Source organism: Clarias gariepinus, chromosome 14, assembly GCF_024256425.1.
Source record: "Clarias gariepinus isolate MV-2021 ecotype Netherlands chromosome 14, CGAR_prim_01v2, whole genome shotgun sequence".
Lineage (NCBI taxonomy): Eukaryota > Metazoa > Chordata > Actinopteri > Siluriformes > Clariidae > Clarias > Clarias gariepinus.
Window position 1 is genome coordinate 7102844 of NC_071113.1, and position 23636 is coordinate 7126479.

At 38.1% G+C, this 23636-nt stretch overlaps 1 protein-coding gene across 1 annotated transcript in view; it reads left to right on the plus strand.

Moving 5' to 3' along the window:
* Window positions 1-23636, plus strand: part of LOC128541038 (integrin alpha-M-like) — a 75356-nt gene that overhangs the window by 17971 nt on the left and 33749 nt on the right. The window contains exons 3-10 of the mRNA XM_053511124.1: window positions 9356-9456; window positions 9567-9637; window positions 10380-10494; window positions 10587-10720; window positions 14986-15119; window positions 15208-15358; window positions 16123-16273; window positions 16373-16446. Coding sequence (XP_053367099.1) covers window positions 9356-9456; window positions 9567-9637; window positions 10380-10494; window positions 10587-10720; window positions 14986-15119; window positions 15208-15358; window positions 16123-16273; window positions 16373-16446 — 931 coding nt within the window. The remainder of the gene's footprint in view (window positions 1-9355; window positions 9457-9566; window positions 9638-10379; window positions 10495-10586; window positions 10721-14985; window positions 15120-15207; window positions 15359-16122; window positions 16274-16372; window positions 16447-23636) is intronic.

Sequence of the window (23636 nt, forward strand, 5' to 3'; positions counted from 1 at the left end):
ATGAACTTAATTAATTTAATGGTTTTCTTTCATTAAGCAATTTTGTTGGCCCAACTTCATGTACTTAGGTTCAGTCAAATTAATTTATTAGGTTCATTTAACTTATTTACTACAGCTGCGTCCAATATAATTTAATACTGTTAAGCCAGCATATTTTAAGATTCATCCAACACAAATGAATAGGGTTGGTACAACAAATTTTTCAGTTGTAAATTAAGTTGATCCAACTCAGGTAAATTTAGGTGGCACAACAGAATTGCTTAATACTGAAAGAAAGCAATTGAATTATTTAAGTTCATTCAAAGAGTAACTACACTCAACTTTTGTTGACTTTAATCAATTTACTGAGTAAGGTCAAATGCCTCACATGAACTTGTAATTTTTTTTACATCCTGAGTTTAAAAGATGTTTAAATTTACTGAAGCAGTTTTTTTTTTTCAATTAACATTTAACACAATGTAATGAAAAAAGCTGTAACTTCCAAATTTTATTTTTAATCAAAAGTAACACATTACAGCCACATTCCTTGACTGTCAAATAAAATTAAACTAAAAGAAACATGGCAAAATAGCTATCACAGTTTAAACTGCACAAAACAAGGAAAATAGTACAAAATAATAATAATAATAATAATAATAATAATAATAATAATAATAATAATAATTATTATTATTATTATTATTATTATTATAAATAAATAAATAAACTGTAGCTTCTCAGAACCAGGAAATCATGTGAATTGTAAGATTACCTGCTATGACTTTGCTTTTGTGAGCCAAACAGTTCAAGTCATCGCAGAAGTTAAGTCTTAAGGGACTGTACCCTTGCAGAGCAGTGAGTGGCCAGTTCCACGAACACCTTTTTAATAACCTCAAAATGTACTTCAGATTTTTTTGGTACTAAAAATCCAAGGCAAACAGATCACAGGCTGTTAAGCAACAGCAGATTGCATATCCGGAGCATCTTGCAGAACAATCTTTTCCTCCAATACAACAGCAAAGTTTATGACACTGATCAAAGTGGTAGGGGAGTCATCATATTTAATCACAATAGGAATGCCCACTTTCATTCCTCTGGTCTGTTTGTCATCAGGAGTACTGTGTAATAAAGAGTACCAAAAAAATCACTTTTGAGATCCATCTTTTCTATGTTGTTATATTTCTTTTTGTTAAATGAAAGTCTTGGATCCTACTAAATTAATGTAGACAAAATATACAGAAAAGAACACCTCATAAATCCTTAAAATTAGTTGTCTCTGAGCTATACAAGTTTGAGATAATCAGTTAAAAAAAATAAGTTCAAATGAGTAAGAATTAAGATATTTTAATAAGGTCAACACAAACAATAACAGCCGCATTTTTGTCAAAGTGCCTGCAGAGAATCAATGCAACATACTCACCAGACATGTTCTAAATAGTGCGGATGAATCATCACGGAAAAACACAGATAGACCTACCAGGGCAGTTTTCATTCGGTAAGCCACAATATCTGAAGTCTGAAAATAAGTGGCGCCAATGTTATGCATTGTCACTTTTAATAAGCTTGCAAATATTTATAACATTTACCGCTAGGAAGCCTCTAATGATGAGAGTAGGGCTGTAACTATCGAAAATTTTCGATAATCGAGTATTCTACCAAAATCGAGTATTCTACCAAAAATTTAATGGAGTAATCGAGTAATTGGATAAAATGTACTTTTGCTTTATTAAACAGCAATGTTAATTTTAATGTTAAAAATAAGAGAAACAAAGATTAATTGTTTTTCTTTTTAGAAAAATCAACTTTTTAAATGCATACAGCATTCTATCAAAAATATCGAGCTTTAAATGTCGAGCCGAGGAGCTGGCACGATGTCCTCAAAGCCGGGTGGTGGAGGAAGGAGCGCGACGTCCTCTCTCTCGATTGGATGTGGAGGAGGAGGCGCTACTTCCTTGGTGTCGAGTGGAGGCGGAGGAGGAAGTGTGACGTCCTCGCTCTCGAGCAGAGGCGGAGGAGGAGGAAGCGCGACGTCCTCACTCTCAAGCAGAGGTGGAGAAGGAGGAAGCACGACGCCCTCGCTGTCTAGCCGATGTGCCGGAAGCGCTGTATCCTCCGTGTTGAGCTGAGGTGACGGAAGAGGCTCAGAGCCTGCTGCTTGGCTCTCGTGGAGCTGGACGAGCAGGTTTTGGAGCTGTTCCACCTGCTCCCGCAGGCTTTGGATGCACTCATCATTCACCTCTGCCCAGAACTTGTACAGTTCCCGGGTCCCTTCCTTCTTCTTTCATCGCTCCTCCTGGGGTTCCTGTTTTCTTTCGCCTCCGACGTACCTGACCTCCCCGGCCCACACCTCACCGTCGGAGCATGGGATCCTGTTTCCCCCAGCTGCATCACCTCTAAACAGCGTCTGCCGGATGGCGAGCCTGCAGCCTTCCCAGCTCTGTCGCGCCTCTCGCTCTCTTTGTTCCTCACCGTAGCCCAGCATGTCCGCTCTCAGACGGCATGGTGATTGCATCACCTCTGAGCGGCGTCCGCCGGATGGCGAGCCTGCAGCCTTCCCATCTCTGCCGCGCGACAAAAAAAAAAGAGTCATCACTACTACTACACTTCATCACTACTAAGGTGAGGGCTACAGGGCGATAGTCATTGAGTGAAGCAGGATGTGGTTTCTTTAGGACAGGAACAATAATGGACTCTTTGAAGCATGTGGGGATCACCGACTGAAATAAAGAGATGTTGAATATCTCAGTGAACACAGGTGCTAGCTGGTCTGCGCAGGCTCTGAGAATACGGCCTGAGATGCTGTCTGGTCCTGCTGCTTTCCTGGTGTTCACTCTCTTGAAGGCTCTCCTCACGTCATGCTCTGTGATAATGAACGCGCTTCCGGTGCTGGCAGTGACTTCCTGTCTGCAGCCGTTAGCATCGCTAGCGTCTTTAGCTGCAGCCTCGAAGCGAGCATAGAAAGTATTCAGCTCATCTTTCAGAGTCACGTCTGCGTTCGTCATACCGGATGTTGGTGCTTTATAATCCGTTATTGTCCTTAGTCCCTGCCACATCCTCCTAGAGTCACTCTGTTGGAGTTGTGACTCTAGTTTTCTCCCGTAGCGCTGCTTTGCCACTTTCACCGCCTTCCGGACGCTGTATGACGCAGCCTTGTATGGTTCCATGTCCCCCGACGCGAGTCCCGTATTTCAGAGCGTCGCGGATGGTTTTATCCACCCACGGCTTCTGGTTGGGAAACGTTTTAATAGTCTTTTTCTCCACAGTATCATCCGCTAGTTTCCGCTAGATATGAATCCCACAACCGCTTCCGTAAACACGCTGACGTCATCATCGGAGCTGTTTCGGAACATGTCCCAGTCTGCGTCATCGAGTGCGTCCTGTAACGCGGCCACCGATTGGTCCGTCCAGCACGCGACCTCCCTCTGAACCGGAACTTCCTGTTTCAGCCTTTGTTTGTATTTTGGCATGAGGAAGATGGCGGCGTGGTCGGATTTGCCAAACGGAGGGCGAGATTGTGCTTTGTACCCGTCCTTGACCGTAGTGTAGCAATGATCCAGTGTCCTTTCACCCCTGGTGAGGCAGGTGATATGCTGATAAAAGTTCTGTTAAAGTCCCCCGCCACAATAAGCGCAGCGTCCCGGTGTTGTGTCTGGTGCTGTGTGAGTGCCTCATGCAGCTCGCATAAGGCAGTGTCCGTGTCCGCTTGTGGTGGAATATAAACGGCGCTGATTATGACCGATGTAAACTCCCGAGGTAGATAAAAAGGACGACACATGATGGACAGTAGTTCCAGATTTGGTGTGCAGGAGCGTGTGAGAGGAACAACACTCGCGCTGTTGCACCAGCTGCTGTTCACCATTAAACACACGCCGCCTCCCCTTGACTTCCCCGTTTGTCTTATGCTTCCTTCCTTCACAGAATTCTGTTGACCATGGTTAATTATAATTAACCGAGGGTATTTAATTAAAATAATGGGAGGGGGGTGTTTTAATAAAACGACATCTATCCGACATGAATCAGACATTTGGCAGATGTATGAAACATCTGATATATATACGTAGGCTAAACGTCGTTCTAACATCGGGCATGGACGTCTCGGCGACGACTGCCAGATGAGCAAACGCCCTTTGCCAGACATCTGCCAGATGAAAAAGACGATGCCGCATAGACGTCTCCGCAACGTGTGTGTGCTTTCTGGGGAAGAACTGTACTTTGTAGCAGATCTCACTGAACTCGCACAAGTTAAATTTATTTGATCAGAAATACAGTAAAAACAGGAAATGTGAAATGTTACAATTCAAAACAGATTTTTTCTATTGGAATATATTTTTTAAAAATTACATTTATTGCTGTGATGCAAAGCTGTATTTTCTGCATCATTACTTCAGTCTTCAGTGTTACATGATCCTCAGAAAATGCAGGTTTGCAAAAAAAATTTCCAATAGACTTTTTTATTTAATTGTCTTAATTAAGACTTAATGAGATCCATCTACAGTATATTCAATGCACATTTAATTAAATGGGGGTAAAGGATATGAAGAGTCTTATGTAAAAAAGTAAACTAGTAAGGTTATACCAAGCATTTATTTTATTTATTTTTTTTGCCATAACTTTATACTTTGTTCTTAAAATAATTTGGAACAACTGCAGTATAAATATCAACTTACATGAAATGGCAAAGTTGAAGGTCTTGTAAGGAAATCTGGAAATATGATTATCGGGGAGGATATTGAGAGAATGTGTTCTGAACCATAAAATGAAAAGATTACAAACACATTCGTGGCACAAATACTGTATATTTTGAATACCGAGTTTCGAAGAGTTATTAGGAAGTCTTCAGTTTTTTTTTTTTTTTTTAACGATAAATAAACAATTACACCAAGCTTTATGTACCTCGCAAATGTTAGGAGAATTTATGCAAAAGAATTCTAAATAAATATATGCACTTACCAAAGTTTAAATATGAAAATACAGGAGGCAGAGTTGGAGGTAGCAGAGCTTGATGAAGTTTTCCTTTAGTGAATGAAACTTTTTTGAGTCATTTAGTTCATTGTGTTTTTTTGATAAAAAAATAAAATGTTGTATAAAAAAAGACCCCTAATACATCTACTTACACAAATTTTGGCTATAGTTACAGTAATGAAAATATTGCAATGGACTAAGGACATATTATAATAAACAGAATGAGAAGCTCACCATCATATCTTCCAAACTGAGTCGTTCGTTCTTTTGAATCTATTGCACCGAATAACATTTATGGAAGTCACGTGACAAAGGAAGGAACGACTCGGAACTTGAAGACTCACTAGCAGAACCGTTCAATACTGTTTCCTGTGTTCTGCACTGCATAGCGTCTATGGAAGTGACGTGACAAAAGACAAAAAAAAGAACGATTTAGGCCCGAAAAGACTCAAATGTAACTACTCATTTCTGTTTACTGTATATAACATACGGAGGTTTTGCAATGTTTTGCGCGCGTCCAATAGAAAATGAACGAATCACTCTCTGAGACTACTTCATCCGAGTCATGTTAAAGATTTGTTCAAAAAAAACGAATCGTTCATGGACGACCCATCACTATACAGTTCAGTAATTAAACCTTAGTTGACCCAGCAATTTTTTTTAATGAACTTGTTTTCACTAGTTTAGTCAGCTTGTTCATGTCTTATTGTCTAGATTACTAAGAAATACTTATTATCCCAACATTTTGCTAGTTGAAGTTGAAGAGCCCTGGTCAACAGAATTCTGTGAAGGAAGGAAGCATAAAACAAACAGGATAAAACTTAAGAGATTTATATTTAATATATTTAATAAAAACTCTGTTTTACACCAGAAGCAACTTACAAATGAGGTCTCAATTTGAGAAGATGTACAAAATATAAAACACCACAAATAAGTATTAATCATAGAAAAAAAAAAAAAACACCAACAGAAAGGTTTTGTACTTTATAACTGATTATGACTTTTAAATATGACCGTTAGATCCGGTTGGTCAGCAAACTCCTGAAGTCAGATGCAGACAGGACACTTTTCAGTCACAAACTGCTGTGAAAAAATATAGTTAGATATTCAATAAAAAAAATCATGATACTTAAATTAGTAAAGGAAAAATAACCAGAAACCAGAAGAGAACCGCAGATGAAGCACGCGCATATAATCGTCAGTATTTTATGTGTGATTAAAAATACAAGAAATAGCTTAAACCAAAATGTGACTAAACATCGCTAAACAGCAGGTGACATTTATGTTCAGTATTTCGTTTCTATTTAGAAAGATGGGGATTAATTCCTAGGGTCCGTTCTTCATACGTCGCCAACTCAGTTAGCTGGATTTGACTGTTGTGGATTTGTCCTGATCTTGGATTGTTTCATCCCCCCCCCCCCCCCCATAATCGCTATCAAATATTATACTATATAACCATAAATTCATAGGTTCATTGTTATCAAATATGATATTACTATTATAATAAACCCTAGGCACGAGACAGCCGTCAAGACCATTAATAGAAATTCTTGTATAATGTTTATTTTGTAACACATTTATTTTTCGGGGGTTTGTCATAAAAATATGCAAATAAATATTTATATATATTAAAAATAAATATTTTATAATGATAAATTGGATGAAACTAATTTTATTATAAAATAAACAATATAAAGGTATACATGTATTTGAAAAAAACATTACTATTTCAATTTTTTCATATACAACATATTTATTTTCATATTGTTTATTTTATTTTATTGTCTCATGTAATTTGTAAACCATTAACCTATGAATTTATGTTCTAATATAATGTTTTATAGCGATTATGTAGGGGGGCAATCCATGGCAGGGGGCATTTCAGCGCATAACACGTGTTACAAAAAAAAGTTGAGCCGCTCTTTTTCCATTTCGTCAACCAATCAATGGGGTTGTGATCAGTGTTTCTACTGTCGATGCATATTGCTTTTTAAACCAATGCACGAACGCACAATAATCCTAGACAACTCAATCCAGCTATACTAATCATCAATAACAGGTGAGCTCGAAGAACCGAATTAGCCGGATCGTAATTAGCACGATGATCTCATCTTAGATCTGTCAGTTTATCTCGGATGTGTCAAGCGACGTACAAAGAGCGTACTTACCTTTTCCACACGCCAGCCAAACGTTTGTCTTCTCAACAAACTGTGTTGTCTTCTCGCGATATCTCCTCGTGATGTTTGCTGTGATATTTTCGATTTTTCTAGTGACAAGATCTCCTTGGTTTATCTCAACATGATTAAATTTAATACATGTTAAGTTGTTGAATTTTATGCAAAAACAACATGATTTATTCATGTTCATCTTGAAAACATGAAATTATTGTGTACAAAACATATATTACATATTGGTACAAGTAACAGGTAGCCAGCTTCCTTTTTATGAGTGTAGGTTTGTATGTAAATTTTTCACCTCAGTTGAAAATTTTGGGACATAACTGGAATACAGGTATAAAGATGTTCATCTACAAAAACACTTTTGTGAATGATAAATCCAGGGTCAATACAGATGTATCTTTTAGTATAATTAAATAAATTAAACAATGACTAATACGTTTCATCATTGTTAAAAAAAATTATAAATTTCTCTGAAGCTAATATTGCATAAATTATTTAGGCAATTATTTAGTATTTAGTCTAAAATACAACTCTGTTATGTTAACAGCTTCAAATTTACAATATATAACACTATGACATTTATATTTACATTTACATTTAGGCATCTGGCAGACGCTCTTATCCAGAGCGACTTACAAAAAGTGCTTTAAAGTTTGCATCATTGGATACATACTTACACTGGGTAAACTAGGTTAATAACTAAGTGCCATTAGTCCAACACAACTGGGAAGAGGTTTTTTTCTTTCTTTTTTTTTTTTGTGTGGGTGTGTGTGCGCGTGTGAGGGGGGTCGAGAAAAAGATGCGTCTTGAGTCGCCGTTTAAAGATAGTCAAAGTCTCTGCTGTACGGACATCTAGAGGAAGTACATTCCACCACCTACTGTAGGTGCCAGAACAGAAAAGAGCCTGGATGAATGCCGCCCTCGATCCCTGAGAGATGGTGGGATGAGGCGAGCAGTGCTGGAGGATCGGAGGGAACGTGGTGCAGTGCGTGGTGTGGTTAGAGCAGAGAGGTAAGTGGGTGCTGGGCCATTTTTAGCTTTGTAGGCAAGCATCAGCATTTTGAATTTGATGCGGGCAGCTACAGGAAGCCTGTGCAGGAAGCAGAGGAGTGGTGTGGGAGAACATGGGAAGGTTAAAAATAAGACGTGCTGCTGCATTCTGGATCAGTTGCAGAGAATGAATCGTGGACAGAGGCAGGCCTGCCAGGAGTTGCAGTAGTCCAGTCTTGAAATAAGAAGGGACTGAACAAGCACCCGAGTAGCCTGTGAAGAAAGAAATGTGTGAATTCTTTTGATATTGTAAAGAAGAAATCTACAAGAGCGAGTAAGGTTAGCGATGTGTGGGGTTCGGTTTTACTGAGATTGAGCTTCAGCTAATGAGCAGTCATCCAGGATGAGATGTCTGCCAGACATGCTGAGATCCGGGTGGAAACCTGAGTGTCAGAGGGAGGAAAGAAGAGAGTAAGTTGGGTGTTATCTGCATAACAATGGTATGAAAATCTATGCGATGATATGACCTTACCAAGAGGCCGGGTATAGAGGGAGAACAGAAGAGGACCAAGTACTGAGCCCTGCAGGACACCAGTAGAGAGTCTATGTGGGCCTGATGTAGATCCTCTCCATGTTACCCCATATGACCTATCTTCTAGATAAGAAGCAAACCATTGTCATGCTGTTCCACAAATTCCAAGGCTTGTAAGAATAGATAATAGAATCTTGTGGTTCACCGTGTCATATGCAGCTGACAGGTCCAGGAGGATGAGGACAGATGACAGTTTAGCAGATCTAGCAGCAAGGAGCTTCTCAGTGACTGACAGAAGGGCAGTCTCTGTGAATTCATGTTGAATGATGATTCATGTTCTTGCATATTTAGTAGTGATGCAAAAGTAGATTTAATTATTATAGTAATTATATGACATTATTTAGCCTATTACTTAATAATAAAAACCAAAAATAATCAGTGGTAATGCTCCATGATTGCAATTAACAAACAATGACAAATAATAAATGCATACATTATCAAATGTGTAAACTAGTAATGGGTCAAATTAAACACACACATTTGTTCACACAAGACCAACATTACCAAACACCTACATGTTTGTTGATTTGAAGTAAACAAAGCTAGTTAAGTGATCCTCAGTGTAAAGCTAAAAAAAAAAGCAAATAATGTAAGTGATATTAGTTCACAAAAAAAGGTTCATATGGCTAACATTTTCCTTTTTGTCTCTTAGTTTAATTGTGAGTGATCCTTTAATCCAAAGTGGGAATAGGAGGGGCAAAGTGTACAGCTGTGAGGTTGCACAAGGAAGATGCCAACCAATACGAATGAATGGTACTTCTGTATATACAATATTTACTAGTCCTAATTTATAACATATTTTATTAAAAATATTTTCTAGAAAGGGTATCCCATTTGACATAATGTAAAATCTTGTCACATAGAACCCTCTGAGGCTGTCGACATGTCCCTTGGACTTTCAATGACAAAAGATCCTGAATCTTCTAATGCAGTGGTAAGCTTCAGCTAAAATAAATCTGTCTTTTAACTCAGGTAAGGTTTGATCTTAAATAGTTTGCCTGATATGCCAGTGTATATTCTGTTTCTGGATAGATATTAAGTTGAGATCAAATTATCTGTTAAATTTAAGGATGCACTGATTGTGAAATCCTGGGCTGATTTTTCACCCTTTTGTGTTGGTAAACTGAAATGTAACGTGTGTACAGAATAAGAGTGCTACAGTGCTGCTCTAATTAACCCCCAAGCCTGAACTCCTCCGTAACGAAAAAATTTACAGAATGATTGTGGTATTCTGTATTCCAGTTATATATGACAGTGAATGTAGTATTGTGGATCCTAGACTCGTGTGGATAATTACAGTTACTTCCTACACCATGCCATGTTAGAACGTCATGACAGTTGGAAGTGTTTTGGGTGGTATTATAGTGCCAGCTTTTGGATCTTTCCCAAAGATGCACCTTGGTCAGCTGCTCTTGACCCAGTCAAACCACAGTTAACTTAATAACATGTAACTAGTGCAAAATTTGAGCAATGCAACAGAAAAATTTAAACACTGACATTGGTGTATGCCAACCTATTTGCTGTTAGACTGTTGCCAGTTAACAAGGTGAATATCTGCTGATATCCATGTACAGCCAATAACTTTGTGCATCTGTATTGAATTGTACATTCAGTTATTTTTTTTATCACTGTGCATTAGTGTTTATCACTGAAAATCTCAAATATAATTTTTTTAGGTCTGTGGCCCAACTATTCCCAAGAACTGTAAGCACTTTACTGCATACAACGGCATGTGTTTTACATTAAATTCCAACAATAGACCATCAGGACCAATACCAAGTACTCTAAGAGGTATTTCATATGGATTTAGCACTAATAAAAAACCCATACTTTACAATATTCTCTGTTCTTATAAGTTGATTTTCTGCTTTCTTTACTATTAGATTGCCCACCTCCACCACAAACAGACATTGCGTTCTTGTTGGATGGCTCTGGAAGTGTAAGACCCGAGGAATTTGAAACAATGAAGAGATTTGTCATAAGCATGGTGAATGGATTAAAAGACAGGAATTTTCAGGTATCTTTGCTTTTCTGTTTCAAAATAACAATAAAGAAAACATTTGTTGACTGTCCTTGTAGTTTTATAGTTTATATATTAATGTAATAAAAAAATTAATAAAAGGTATATATTTTTAAAACTGTCATAGGCTTTTATAAGTACCAAGGGAAAATGATTGGTCATCAACAGTATTGCTTCCACTGAAGTGGCAAAATCATTCACATTCAAAAATTATAAAATGTTTTAGGTGGCAAAGACTTTTGCTAGCCATCATAAGTGCTTAATAAAAAGAACACTGAGCGGAACACAGAAGCAGAACTTGTGCAAATAAGCTTATAATAAGCTTATAGTGTCTTTGGCTATAGCCATAGCCAAAGACATAGTGTAATTTATTTTGCCCTCAGGGCAGATATTGTACTGCATAATTTTTAATTAAAGTTGTACTTCTTTTGTTGTCAGCCAAATACACTACCTGTTCAGTAATCGTAGAGAGAATCACAGATAAAAAGTTGTAAAAGTAGATCAAATAAAGATAAAGTTTTGTTTTAAAATGACTTCAAATTGTTAAAATTCACTTACACCAATTCAGTGCTGTAAGTGAAATAGTGATTTCAGCAGTGAAAATATAAACTAATCCCAGTAAAATATTCAGTTTATCTTTTCTAATTAATATCTATTGGTGCAGGTGTAGCTTATTTTAAAGTACATTATTATATCCGGCACATAACTGTTCATAACGACGCTTATACACAACATTTTGACTTCATTTATGGTGCGGGTTAAACTTCAGGCAGATATCTAAGTACTGCAAAAGTTTGATTAAATTCTGTACAGCCAGTTTTGTGTAATGCTGTGACAAAATCTGGCTGGACAGACATACAGACAGCAATACAGACAAAGTTTTCTGTTACTGGTTTTGGATTCTTCATTGTATTAAATGTAAAGATATTATTGAAAGAGCGAGTTCTGACCAATGGATGGCAGTTGCATCATGAGAACCAAAACCCTTGATCTCCAGGGCCCAGTTTTTTTAAAGTAATCCAGTGGGATTTTGGATCACGGATTGGATCAAATCTTGGAAATGGGTTTTTCAAAAGTAATAGAGGGATTCTGAATTAAGATCAGACCACGTAATCCAATCTTACATTTGATTTGGATCAAACCTGCCCTTTGGGTTATTGAAAACTTTGAACTCAGATTGGGATCTATTTAATCCAAAAAAACAGGATTATCCTGATCCCATCAGAAGGGTGAATTCAGTTGTGATTTTTTTACACAAATAAACCAAAATAAAAATAAAATGTATATAAAAATGTATATATATATATATATAATCAGCTATGAGAGCTCTATAATTCCACAGTATATTAATGACAATGACCACAGCAGATATTCTCATTTAGTCATTTAATAGCAAAAGTAATTTCTCACAATTGCATCCCTAATTGCATGTCCAGTGTGTCCTTCATTATTTATGAACATTGGTGGCTGTTCTGGTCCTACATCAGGCACAGGTTCATCAAAATTGTCATCAAGAGGGACATGACGCCTGGTTGCGATGTTATGCAAAACAATGCATGCAAGGATTATGTTGCATGCCACCTTGGGTTGCACTCGCAAGTAGTTAAGACATGCAAACCTTCTCTTCAGGACTCCATTTAAGCGTTCAATGGCACATGTTGTTTTGCAATGTGAAGAGTTGAAGTTAGACTCCTCAGGAGTGTTTGCAACTGGAAAAAGGGTCATTAGCCATGGTAGGAGGGGATACGCACTGTCTCCCAATATTATGCCATTTGGTCGGTGGGATTGTAGTGCCCTGTATAGTGCACTTTCTCTTAGAATACGTGCATCATGAACAGACCCTGGCCATTTCACAACAAAGTTTGTTATGAGGTCAGCGTTGCCCACAAGTTGGATGTTAATGCTGTGCCTCCCCTTTCGATTGACATACTCCCATTCCCTTTCATAAGGTGCTTGGATATGCACATGAGTACAATCAATAGCACCAATAGTGCTAGGCATGTTCCCCATTTGAAAAAACTTGTGCTTAGTCTGAGCTGTTTGGTCATACTTGGGAAAGTAAACAAATTGATTGATCAGACTGGCCAGTGCTACTGACATAGCCTTCACCACATTACTCATGGTTGTTTTTCTTACTCCCATGTTATCACAAATTACTTGGTAGAAAGTCCCACATGCGTAAAAGCGCAGAGCGATTAAGCATTGTTCCTCCACAGATAAAGCATGACTCCTTTGGGTTTGGTGTTGGAGTGTTGGCCTGACAAGATCTGCAATGTACTTGATGTCATCTCTCCCAAAACGAAAACGTGCATACAGTTCTTCTAATGTGTATTGCTCGAGTGGTTTTGCACGCTCAGCATCCACCCTTTGACGGTACCTTCTCCTACGGTTACGATGAACAATACCCGCCATGTGAATGCATCTGTAGGCAAGAAAAATGAGTGCAAAGACATGATGTCTTTTAATGGTGTCATCCATTAACAAGCAATAAGCTGATTAGTGTAAGCCTAATTGAGCACAAGCCAAAGCAATCATGCTCAAGGCTTTTAAGATCAGTGTTGCTACACCAAAGAGTTGGAACCATGGACTCAAAAGGGCCTAATTTCACTGTGGCAGAAACCTGTGCACTGCTGGAGAGTGTTCGAGCCAATTTTGCCTCAATAGTAGGAGGTTTCAGTTCTGCAAAGGGTGGAGAAGTGACTAAAAAAGTAAAACACAATATTTGGGAGGACATAACCATTCATGTCAATTGCATGGGGTCTGGCCAAAGGAGGACCATAAAACAAGTTATGTTGCGATGAAAGAACCTTAGGGCCAAGGCAGCAAAAGACCTTACTGAAGCCAAGAACCCCCAAACAGGTAACAAGCCATATAAAAGGGGTGATTTCACTGATATGGTACTTAATATCATCGGAGGACAAAAATCAGAGGCTCTGCATGGCATTGAAGGCATAGAAGCAGATGGAGAGGCCACAATTACAGAGACTAGGACTTCAGAAGAATGTGAGCAAAATTCTCCTGCAGAGGAAATGTTTGTCCTAGACTTAACTACAGTGACTAAGGAGGAAGATAGATCCCCAGTGGATGTAGTGAAGACAGTTCAAGATGTTCCTAGAAAACGCAAACGTACCTCAGCTACAAACAAGGATGGTGACAGCTATGAGTTACTTCTTAAGCGGGAAACCGAGAGAGCAGAAGTAGAAATTGAACTGGGTAAAGAACAAATCTTGCTTGCCCAACTGCAGCAGAAAAAAGTGCAGATGGAGATACATCTCCTAAAGTCAAAGAGGCAAAGTGCTGGTATCTGTCCTGTAAATGAGTTTTGACTTTTTAACAGTATTGCTTTTGTTTTGTTATTTAACATTAGAAGAAACTAAAAAAAAAATGTAAAATGTTTTTTTTTTTTTTTTTTTGTAGTGTTTCTGTTTCTTACAATTAAAACAAACAATGGCTATTTGTGGCCACTGGTATTTTGCCTACCTGTTGTTTTTTTACTAAGCCAGTAGGCTACACTGTTGGTTCCGTTTAAGGCTATGGTAAACAGGATTTGGTAATCCTGAAATTTAATATTTGGATCACAGTAATCCAACCCAATGTTCCTTTAAAAAACTGTCATAAAAGTAAGATAGAGCAGTTAATCCTGTATAGCAAAACATGGGATTTCCAAATCCGGATCAATTTGATCCAGATTAAATTTTTTGAAAAACTGGGCCCAGATGATACCGTGTGACGTTCCAGATCCACCTCAAGACATAGCGCTTAGTAAAGATGAATGAATAACAATCATAATTAGTGGTATTTTTACAACCATAGAGCCTGGAATAAAAATGAATAATTTGCATGTTTACACTGAGCAAAAACAATGGAACCATTAGTTTAACCTTTCATAACGACACTATACAACATCTGACCATCAAACTGATGTGGGCCTTGTCCAATCTCTTGCCACAAAGCTCACAACTGTATAGAAATATAAAAATAATATCCATGAAGAATTGGATTGCCAATGTTGGAATGGAAGAACTCAAGTGTCCTGCACAGAGCCTAGACCTTAACCCCCTAAACAACTTTCGGAAAAATACTGTAATGTACTGAAGCAACATGTTCGTCTGCAGTTATGTGACTCTTTGTTTCTTTTTTTTTTTTTGAGCAACAGCTATCCTCTACAGCCATAAACATTGCAGTTGGATTTATTAAATTGATTTTTATACATCCAGTAAAAATTTAATAAAATATATTGTTAATGTTCTTTTTCTTTTCAGTTTGCGGTTGCACAGTATTCTACTCAATGTTATATACACATAAAATTCAACACCTTTCGTGGGACTTATCAAATAGAACAGATTGAACAACATAGGGGCTGGACCTACACGGCTGGGGCTATCCAAAAAGTTGTGTAAGTATCATTATCATATCTAAAAGCTATATACTACAGAAAAGTAAGTGAATGTCATGTTAACAATGAGTTCATCTTCTTTGAACAGGAATGAATTATTTACCCCACAGGCAGGGGCGAGAGAAAATACTAACAGAGTGCTGGTAGTCATCACTGATGGTGAATCAAATGACAGGGATAATCTGGCAACTGCTGCTTATAACGCAAAAAATAAGAATATCATTCGCTATGCTATAGGGGTAAGAAATTCCCATACATTTCTCATTCATAGAACTGTTATGAATGCTTTAGTAACTGTATGTCTTTAAATAATAAACGTTCAACCAAAAACAGAATTAAATAGTAACAGATGTAAAATGTTGGACTGCATTTTCTCTTACAATACATGGGTTTAGTAAAGTTGAATCTAAATGTTTGTCATCTTACAAAGCTAAAAATTTTAAGCAAATTATAATAAATTATAAAATACTAATTTTCTTAATATTTGTATTGATAGATGCCAATCAACCAATACAACACAATAAAGTGCTAAGTGTATTCGGCGCATAGTACCACATTTATTCAGTGTTGCTACAAAATACATTTATTCAGTGTTGCTACAAAATACAGTACAATAAAAACCAACAATGCCTTAAAGCTGAGTGAGTGAGCACAGAGTGCAGAGCAAAGACGAACCCCTGCAGCTCTTCGGCTAAAATGGACACTGAATAATTTTTTTTCTCCTTTTGTCAAAAATTTGTCCTAATTGAATAGCTTGTCTTATTTGTCTTTTCAAGTATTTCTACAAGATTGCTTTCTTTCAAATAATTACTTTTTTGTTTTGTTTCTGATGAACCCCATATCAACATTTTTAAGGCTATTAACATACTACAATAATATTATTTGATTATATGAGAGATTTAAAAGTAGAAATACAGTTTTGGTAAGTAGATTCCAATATAAATATACAGTAAATGTCACATTGTTAAGTGTCACTATGTATCATCTAATTTTACCTTGCTAGGTCGGTGGTGCCTTTAACAATCCAGCAGCAGAGAATGAGTTGAAAACTATTGCATCGGATCCAGATGATAAATATGTATTTAAAGTGAATGCCTTTTCTGTATTGACGGAAATCCAGAACACACTGGAAGAGAATATCATTGCAATTGAGGGTATACAAATAAATTTATATTGGGTAGATAAGTTATGTCTCAAACAATATTTTTTTGCTGTCACAGTAACTACTATTCATTATATTATTACTTTAATAGGAACCCAGACGTCTGGAGAATCCACCAGGATGGAATTTGCACAGGATGGCTTCAGTGCAGATTTTGTTGCAAATGTAGGAATCGCTTTTACTTTTGTTCAACCATAATCCGCTTTCTTTATTATTGTTTATCTTTAACATTTAATAAAATAATGTCTCTATATTACTTCACATGATTAAAACATCAATTCAGTCAAATCTATTACTATTATGTAGATGGGGCAAGAATATTGCATAAGTTATATAACAGATAATTGATTATTTGACAAATGAAGGATTAAACAGCAAAATAAGAAATTTTCTAAAACTAAAAATGACGTTTATTTGTGGTCAAACTGTTTAAATACACATTGCCAGACACAGACATGACAAACTCAAAACACCAGAAAGCAGAAAGAGCAGTTAGACGGTATTATTTGTAGTCAAACCTAATTTGATTTTAAATTAAGCAAGAGCAAGTGACTGATGCCTTTATATTGTACAGTCCCTTTTTAAAGCTGCTACCAGCCACCTGAAACCTATTGTGTGGAATTTGTTATCACTACAATGAAGTATATCAAGAGCTATAAAATATAATTCAACATAATATATGGGTATTAGGCTGGTGGTAGGTAATTTCTGTTTGTGTGTTGTACGTGACCACAAGACATAAAGGAATGTCAGCAAGTGCATATTTAATTTTTATATTCCACACTCCACATGTGGAGTAGATCATTCGGGTGCTGTGGGTTGCAGGGTGGGGCCTCCATGGCTCTGATCACTCATCCCATCTGGGCTTGTTTGGATTGAGACGGAGGAATTTAGAGACCAGGGCCCGTATTTACTAAGTGTCTCAGAATCATTTGTAGGAATCGCGCTCAATTTTCATTTAGGACTAAAAATAGTCCTAAGTGTACTGTAGGACATATATATATATATTTTTTTAAAGCTTCCTATTCTTACTTTTAGCCAGGAGTAGGACTGCGCAGAGGAGAGCATCTGATGCACTTTTCACGACACTGAGAAAGTAGGCTGAAAGTTATAGTGGATATTGTAGTTTTTACAAGTTATTGTAGTTTTAAACAGTGGAAAAGCAAAATCAGCGGCAGTTGTGTGAAAGCTTTATGCACACAGACATAACTTGCATATACATGACTCAGCTGCATGATGTTATCATAATCAAACTGCAATTACAACTGTTTAAAGACCCTAATAGAGCTGTGAGTCATAATCAGATCAAAATTTTTAAAAGAAAGTGAAACTGGAGAGAGGATGAGAGCGTTTTGCTAGTGGAGGAGGGAACATAATGTAAAGAAAGTAAAATTCCACCATATTCATCTCTCAAGATAAAAGTGAACTGAGGCAATTTGTGAAAGCATCAATGCCACCTGTCAGTTTGCCGCACGTGAGGTGTGTGAACCGAGAATCCAAAATAAACAGCTGTGGACATTTAAATAATTTAAGCATATAAAATTTACATATAAATATGATTATGTCATGTTCCTGGTGGTGTTGATGTTGTGAGGCGAATGTACAAGTCTTTTTATTAAACAAATAAAACGAAACATGAACAAAAGTTGGCTTTACGAGTGGAGCATGTTACAAAACATTTACAAAATAATATCAAATAACTTTAACATAAGGTGCTTAAACAGACGAGTACCAAATCAGACAAGGGACGAAACACTAGGAAACTAAACATACAAGGGACTTGACTAAACAGACTGGGATACAACCGACAAGAAGACTAGACAAACTTAACAGACTTAGACTACACTTACGAGGAGACTAAACAGACTACGAGCTAAAAAGGTTAGTATCTAAACAGGTTAGTGGCTAAACAGATCAGTAGACAAGGCAGACTAGGGAACTCAACAGACAGAACTAAGCTGGGCCCGGTTTCTCGAAAGCTTCTTATCGCTAAGTAGTTCTTAAGTTGTACCTTAACGTTATGGCGCATTTCCCGAAACGTTCGTACGCTAAGTATCTCTTAGGTAAGTCACACGTTCGTAAGGTTGGTCTGGACCAACCTTAACTCATTCTTAGCGTAGTTTCAGCTCAATACGCTAGTTGCCGCTACTGAGCAGCAGTCTTTATAAATCAGCGGTGTATGGAAGCACATTATGGCACGTTATCAAAGTCGTAGTAATGATGGAATATACTGTAGGCCTGTTTAAGAATTTTATTTTATTTGATATCAGAACTAATACAGTAGTTGATCAATTGGAATGGTTATTACCGTCGCGCTCACCGCCGCGTAAAAACGTCAGCGGCCAAAATAAATCAGTTGCATTTCAAAGTAATTCGTAAAATGGCCGCCAGGTGGCGCAAAGTGACATTTTCGCTCGTGGCCGTAAATACAACAGTGACCGTTATACAGCGTATCTCTGTATCTGTTTATTGTTATTTAAGTTCTGGATTATTTCAGGTACTTTAAACACATTGTTGGGTTGTTCATGTTGGCTCATATGAGATGTAGTTTACAAATGAACACCTGGTTGGGTTATTTTGACCCAACAACTGGTTTATTCATTATTCTTTCCTTTCTCCAAATATCAGCCTGCAGAATGTTTGAAATATTACTGTTTATTGTGTCACAGGTGTAGTTTTAAGAGTTGTTTAGGCAGGAATGCGTGTGTATACAGCTCAAAACCTCCATCAGTTATTAAAGATAGCGGCTATTTAGAAAAAATGCCCCAGTGATTTCTGAGCTTCAGGAAATCTCCCGGCGCTCTGCGCATAACACCGGGCCAACTCATGTCGGAAAGAATTTATAAACGGTTTCTAAACATGGGCTATTGTTTTTTTACTTATAATATTTGTTAATTTAATTTAAATGAGGTTTGGGCTCAGGACTTCGACTTGGCATCGTGATTCTCCTCTTTAATTTACTTATATTTAATTTAGTTTTAATCAGGGCTCAGCCGCATGCATGAAGTTTTCCAGAGCGCACGGGCAGAAGTAGACTAATGATTATGAGCACGTCAGGAAAATAGGAAGCAGACTGACTCTGACCATTTAAAAAAATGTTTGCGTTCATTTTCTGACGCGCTCAAGTTCACCAAAAACAATACAGAGCAGCGCAGCTTACAACACTTACAAAATCACAACACTTACAAAATCACAACGTTTTTTGTTATTGTGAGTGCGCTTAAATAAAAGTTGAGTCTTATAAAGGCATGTAGTCTTATATAGTTTTATTATATAGTTTTTTGCACATTAATCTGACACAGTTTTTTCAGCCTGTCACGGCGTGCGCCCAAATCAATATCGCTCCTCGCTCACTAGTTAGGCGGCCTCCCCTTCAGACATGCGAAGCAGCGGGACCGCAGAATTACACATGACTGGTGAGCTATCGCGGCTATCGTTGCCCGGGCTTGCACCCCGCGCTATAAAATACTCGGGGTTTGTTGGCTACAGTGGATTTTACTACTGCAGCGCGTAGGAAAATCCACTGTAGCCAACAAACCCCGAGTATTTTATAGCGCGTGCAACAACGCGGAAGTGCGGCATGCAAGCAGGGCAAATGGAACGCGCCCCGGGGACATCAAAGGAGCGATAGGTGGGAGGGGGTACGGCCATCCGCGGAGAGCAGAGTCAGCGCGAGCAGACGGATGGCCATTGCACTCACACCGCGTAGTAAAATCCACTGTAACCCAACAAACCCCAATCATCACCAGCCGTGCCTTATTCCGTCATGTCATGTGGGCATTATGAGCTTTGTATTGAAAACTTCTAACTAAAATGTGGCAGCTGGCACGCCTAAAAATAGACGCAGGTTATTTTTTTAATAGTCTAAATAAAAACCCTCCGATTTAATTTCCTATCTAACCAGCGCTCAACCGCACGCATAGTTTTCCCGAGCGCGAGGAATTTTTTTGTGCTAAATAATGTTTATGCAGTATAAGAATTCCTATTAATCCTGGGTTGTTCTTTTAGTGTCACTATAGTGCTTTACAATGCCAGACAACATTCAAATACAAATTATTCACCCTCCCCAGGTGTGAATCGGCTGTTCTCACCTATACATTCAGAGGAACTGAAATGCACTTCTCCCCACTTTAAAAACCTCTTGAATCTGAGGCTCTTCTGGAGACTTTCAGTGATTTCAATTTGTGTAATTTTAATCTCCTGGATTCTAGATTCTAAAGTTGACATTGTTACCTTTTTAATCATTGGAATGGAATAACTTGTTATTTTCCTTATAATAGCATAAATTGCATTGTTTTTAATCAGTCTATACACAATAATATTCTTAGGTATTTTTTAGGGATGCACCGAAATTTCGGCCGCCGAAAATTTTCGGCCGAAATAGCATTATCGGTTTCGGCCGAAACGTAAGAAAGCGCCAAAAATAAAAGCCGAAATTGTCGCCACGCCTCTCCCATCCTCCCGTCTCGTTCGCGCTGTAATTACGCATCAAACACAGAGTATGTCGGCGATTTGGAAGCACTTCAAAGTTTCAGATGAGGACAGCAAAGTTGCAATATGCAACATTTTTTTTATACAAACAAAAAGAAAATATTTTAAACATGTTTTTTAATGAAGCCATTTTCGGTTTCGGTATCGGTTTTCGGCCAAGTGCATCCAAAAATTTCGGTTTCGTTTTCGGCCCAGAATTTTCATTTCGGTGCATCCCTAGTATTTTTTTTATTTTATTTTTTAAACGGGTATGGGGGCTATCTTGGTTCATTAATCTCCGTGCCTGGTTTAGGTTTAGTATTCAGTGCGCATCTGTTATATTACAACTATCATAACACTCAAATACCTTTTATTGGGGGTTAAGTGACTGATGTGCCTAACATTTTTCAGCTGAGCCTTTGTTTCACTGAAAACGACCGCAACACCCCTCTCTCTCTCTCTCTCTCTCACACACACACACACACACACAGAGTCGACCAAATCATTAGCACGTCCCTCCCCCAAACAGCACAGACATTTACTTTATATCCATTTACTTACACCTGAACTGAGTTGTTTGAGTAACATGGGTCGAACCCGTTACAAATCATAACAGTCTACTGCATTTCATTCTTATAATAACGCAAAAACACAAGCGGGGCTAAAAGACCGACATCTGCTGACGCAGTAGAACGTCCGAACACTGTTTTAATTTTATGGTAATTTATTTCAGTTAAATGAATCTACTATAAATTTAAAGAACACAAGAAATAAGATGACACAAATCCATACACGCTTTTTTTTTTCTAATTACAAGTGATAGAATCAAAAGGCTCACTGTGTTAACATTTATTGTGCTAAAATTTGATCCTAATAAGATTTGATTTAATTTGAATTCTAGAACAGTGGCAGCTGGAACACCTAAAACAGATGCAGGATTATTTTTTATAATCTAAATAAAAATGCTTTTTTAAACGTGGGCTATTGTTATTTACATGCAATATTTGTTAATTTAATTTAAATGGGGTTTGGTCTCGGAATGTTGAGCATCAGGATCCTCTTCTTTACTTTCCTACGTAGAATCAGCGCTTAATCGCACGCATAAAGTTTTGTAAATTCGTTTAATGTTTAATAGTAAATAATGACCCCCGTTGCGCTGTACCACCGCTCGGAAAACCTTATGAAATACAAGTTTAGGACAATTATGATGATCTGCCAAGGCGTGCGCGTGTGATGGGTGTACGCCCAAATCTACTATAACTACTCCCTCACTCCGTAGGCTCCCTGAATAGGCAGCTAAAGGGACGGAGCCGCCTATTTGTGCCGGCTGGCGATAATTAACGTTAATATGATCTCGGGCTTGCTCCGCATTATAAAAGCAAGGCGCAGAGGTTTGTCTGAGATCTGGGAAGTACGTGATGTAATGGAGAATATAAAAAAAAAGCATGTCAGTGGGGAGATGTGACGCGGCCCAGGCGCTTTAAACAAGGACACTAGAATTCCGCCCTTTGATCTCCGCGCTGAGGACAGCGCGAGAAAGAGCTGCGCGAGCTCCCGCGGCATCTTCACTCCCGCATCGTGCCCGCCCTCGCAGCCCCGCTGCCGAAGAGGAAAAGTGTGGTTAGGTTTTTTGCGTCAGCGAGAACTCGCGCCGGCCATCGACAGCGGGAGAAGCGCCGTCACGAGGGAGCGTGCATCAGCTGTGTGCCCGCATGCCAGTGTGGCACAGCCCCCGGAACTGCACATGCACAACCTTTATCCCATTCTTTCCATTCTCCCTCCTTCAACACTTTCCTTCCCCATTTTACCTAAATAAATTACCCTTTTCCCGTAAGACCTCGCCTCGTGTCCGTGCTTTATGGTGCCGCCCGTGCAACATGGGTCGAATCCGTTACAGATCATAACAGGTTACTGCATTTCATTCTTATAATAACGCACAAACACAAGCGGGGCTGAATGACCAACATCAGCTGACGCAGTAGAACGTCCTGACAATGTTATAATTTTTATGGTCATTTATTTTAGTTAATAAATCTACTATAAATTTAAAGAACACAAGATATAAGACGACACAAAACCCTACACGCGTCTTTTCTAATTACACGTGATAAAATTTAAAGGCTCACTGTGTTAACATTTATTTTGTTTAAATTTGATCCTAATAAGATTTAATTTAATTTAAATTCTACATTTGTATCGTCATTTTAGTTCTGTGATTATAATTTTTTTTAACTACAATGTTTTACTTGATTTTATCCGCTACTACGTGCAGTTCTAAAACTCTGTGTCTCATTAATCCAGCAGAGAATGAACTAAGGCATGAGGCGTCAGTCTGTAGTTATATAGCGCCACTCAACGGTAAAAGCCAGCAAACGCACAAAGCCAAACGGTACCGCCGAGCGCCGCGACGGTAGGACCTACATTCCGATTGATTAACCACTGTAGAGTGACTTTTAATTAGCCTATTTTATAATGTGACTAATGCATTAAAATTGGCGATCACTTTTAATATTAAAAAGGTGGCAAACAATTTGGCAGCGATACAGCGTGTTGTTGTGCTAAACTAAAAACGGCGCCGTCCGCGGAGCCGCGTGGTTCATGTACATTTTTCCTTTAGACAAAACTTAAGCCCTTTTCATATTTTTCCTAGGGTCGCTATTTAAAAAAAAATGTTTTGCCTTCCAAGGCAACAGATTATGAAGCTTCTTGACCTGCTCAGACCTGCACTTGCCAGGCCAACGCGTCGGACTTAGACTCCACGTCCCGATGTCCATCTGATTGTTGCTTTTTGTTTCAAATACGTTCATTGATCATTAGCCATTATCTATAACTGGATGGGCTTTTCTTTTGACGTGTTTTATTGTATGAAATTTTATTTTGTTAAA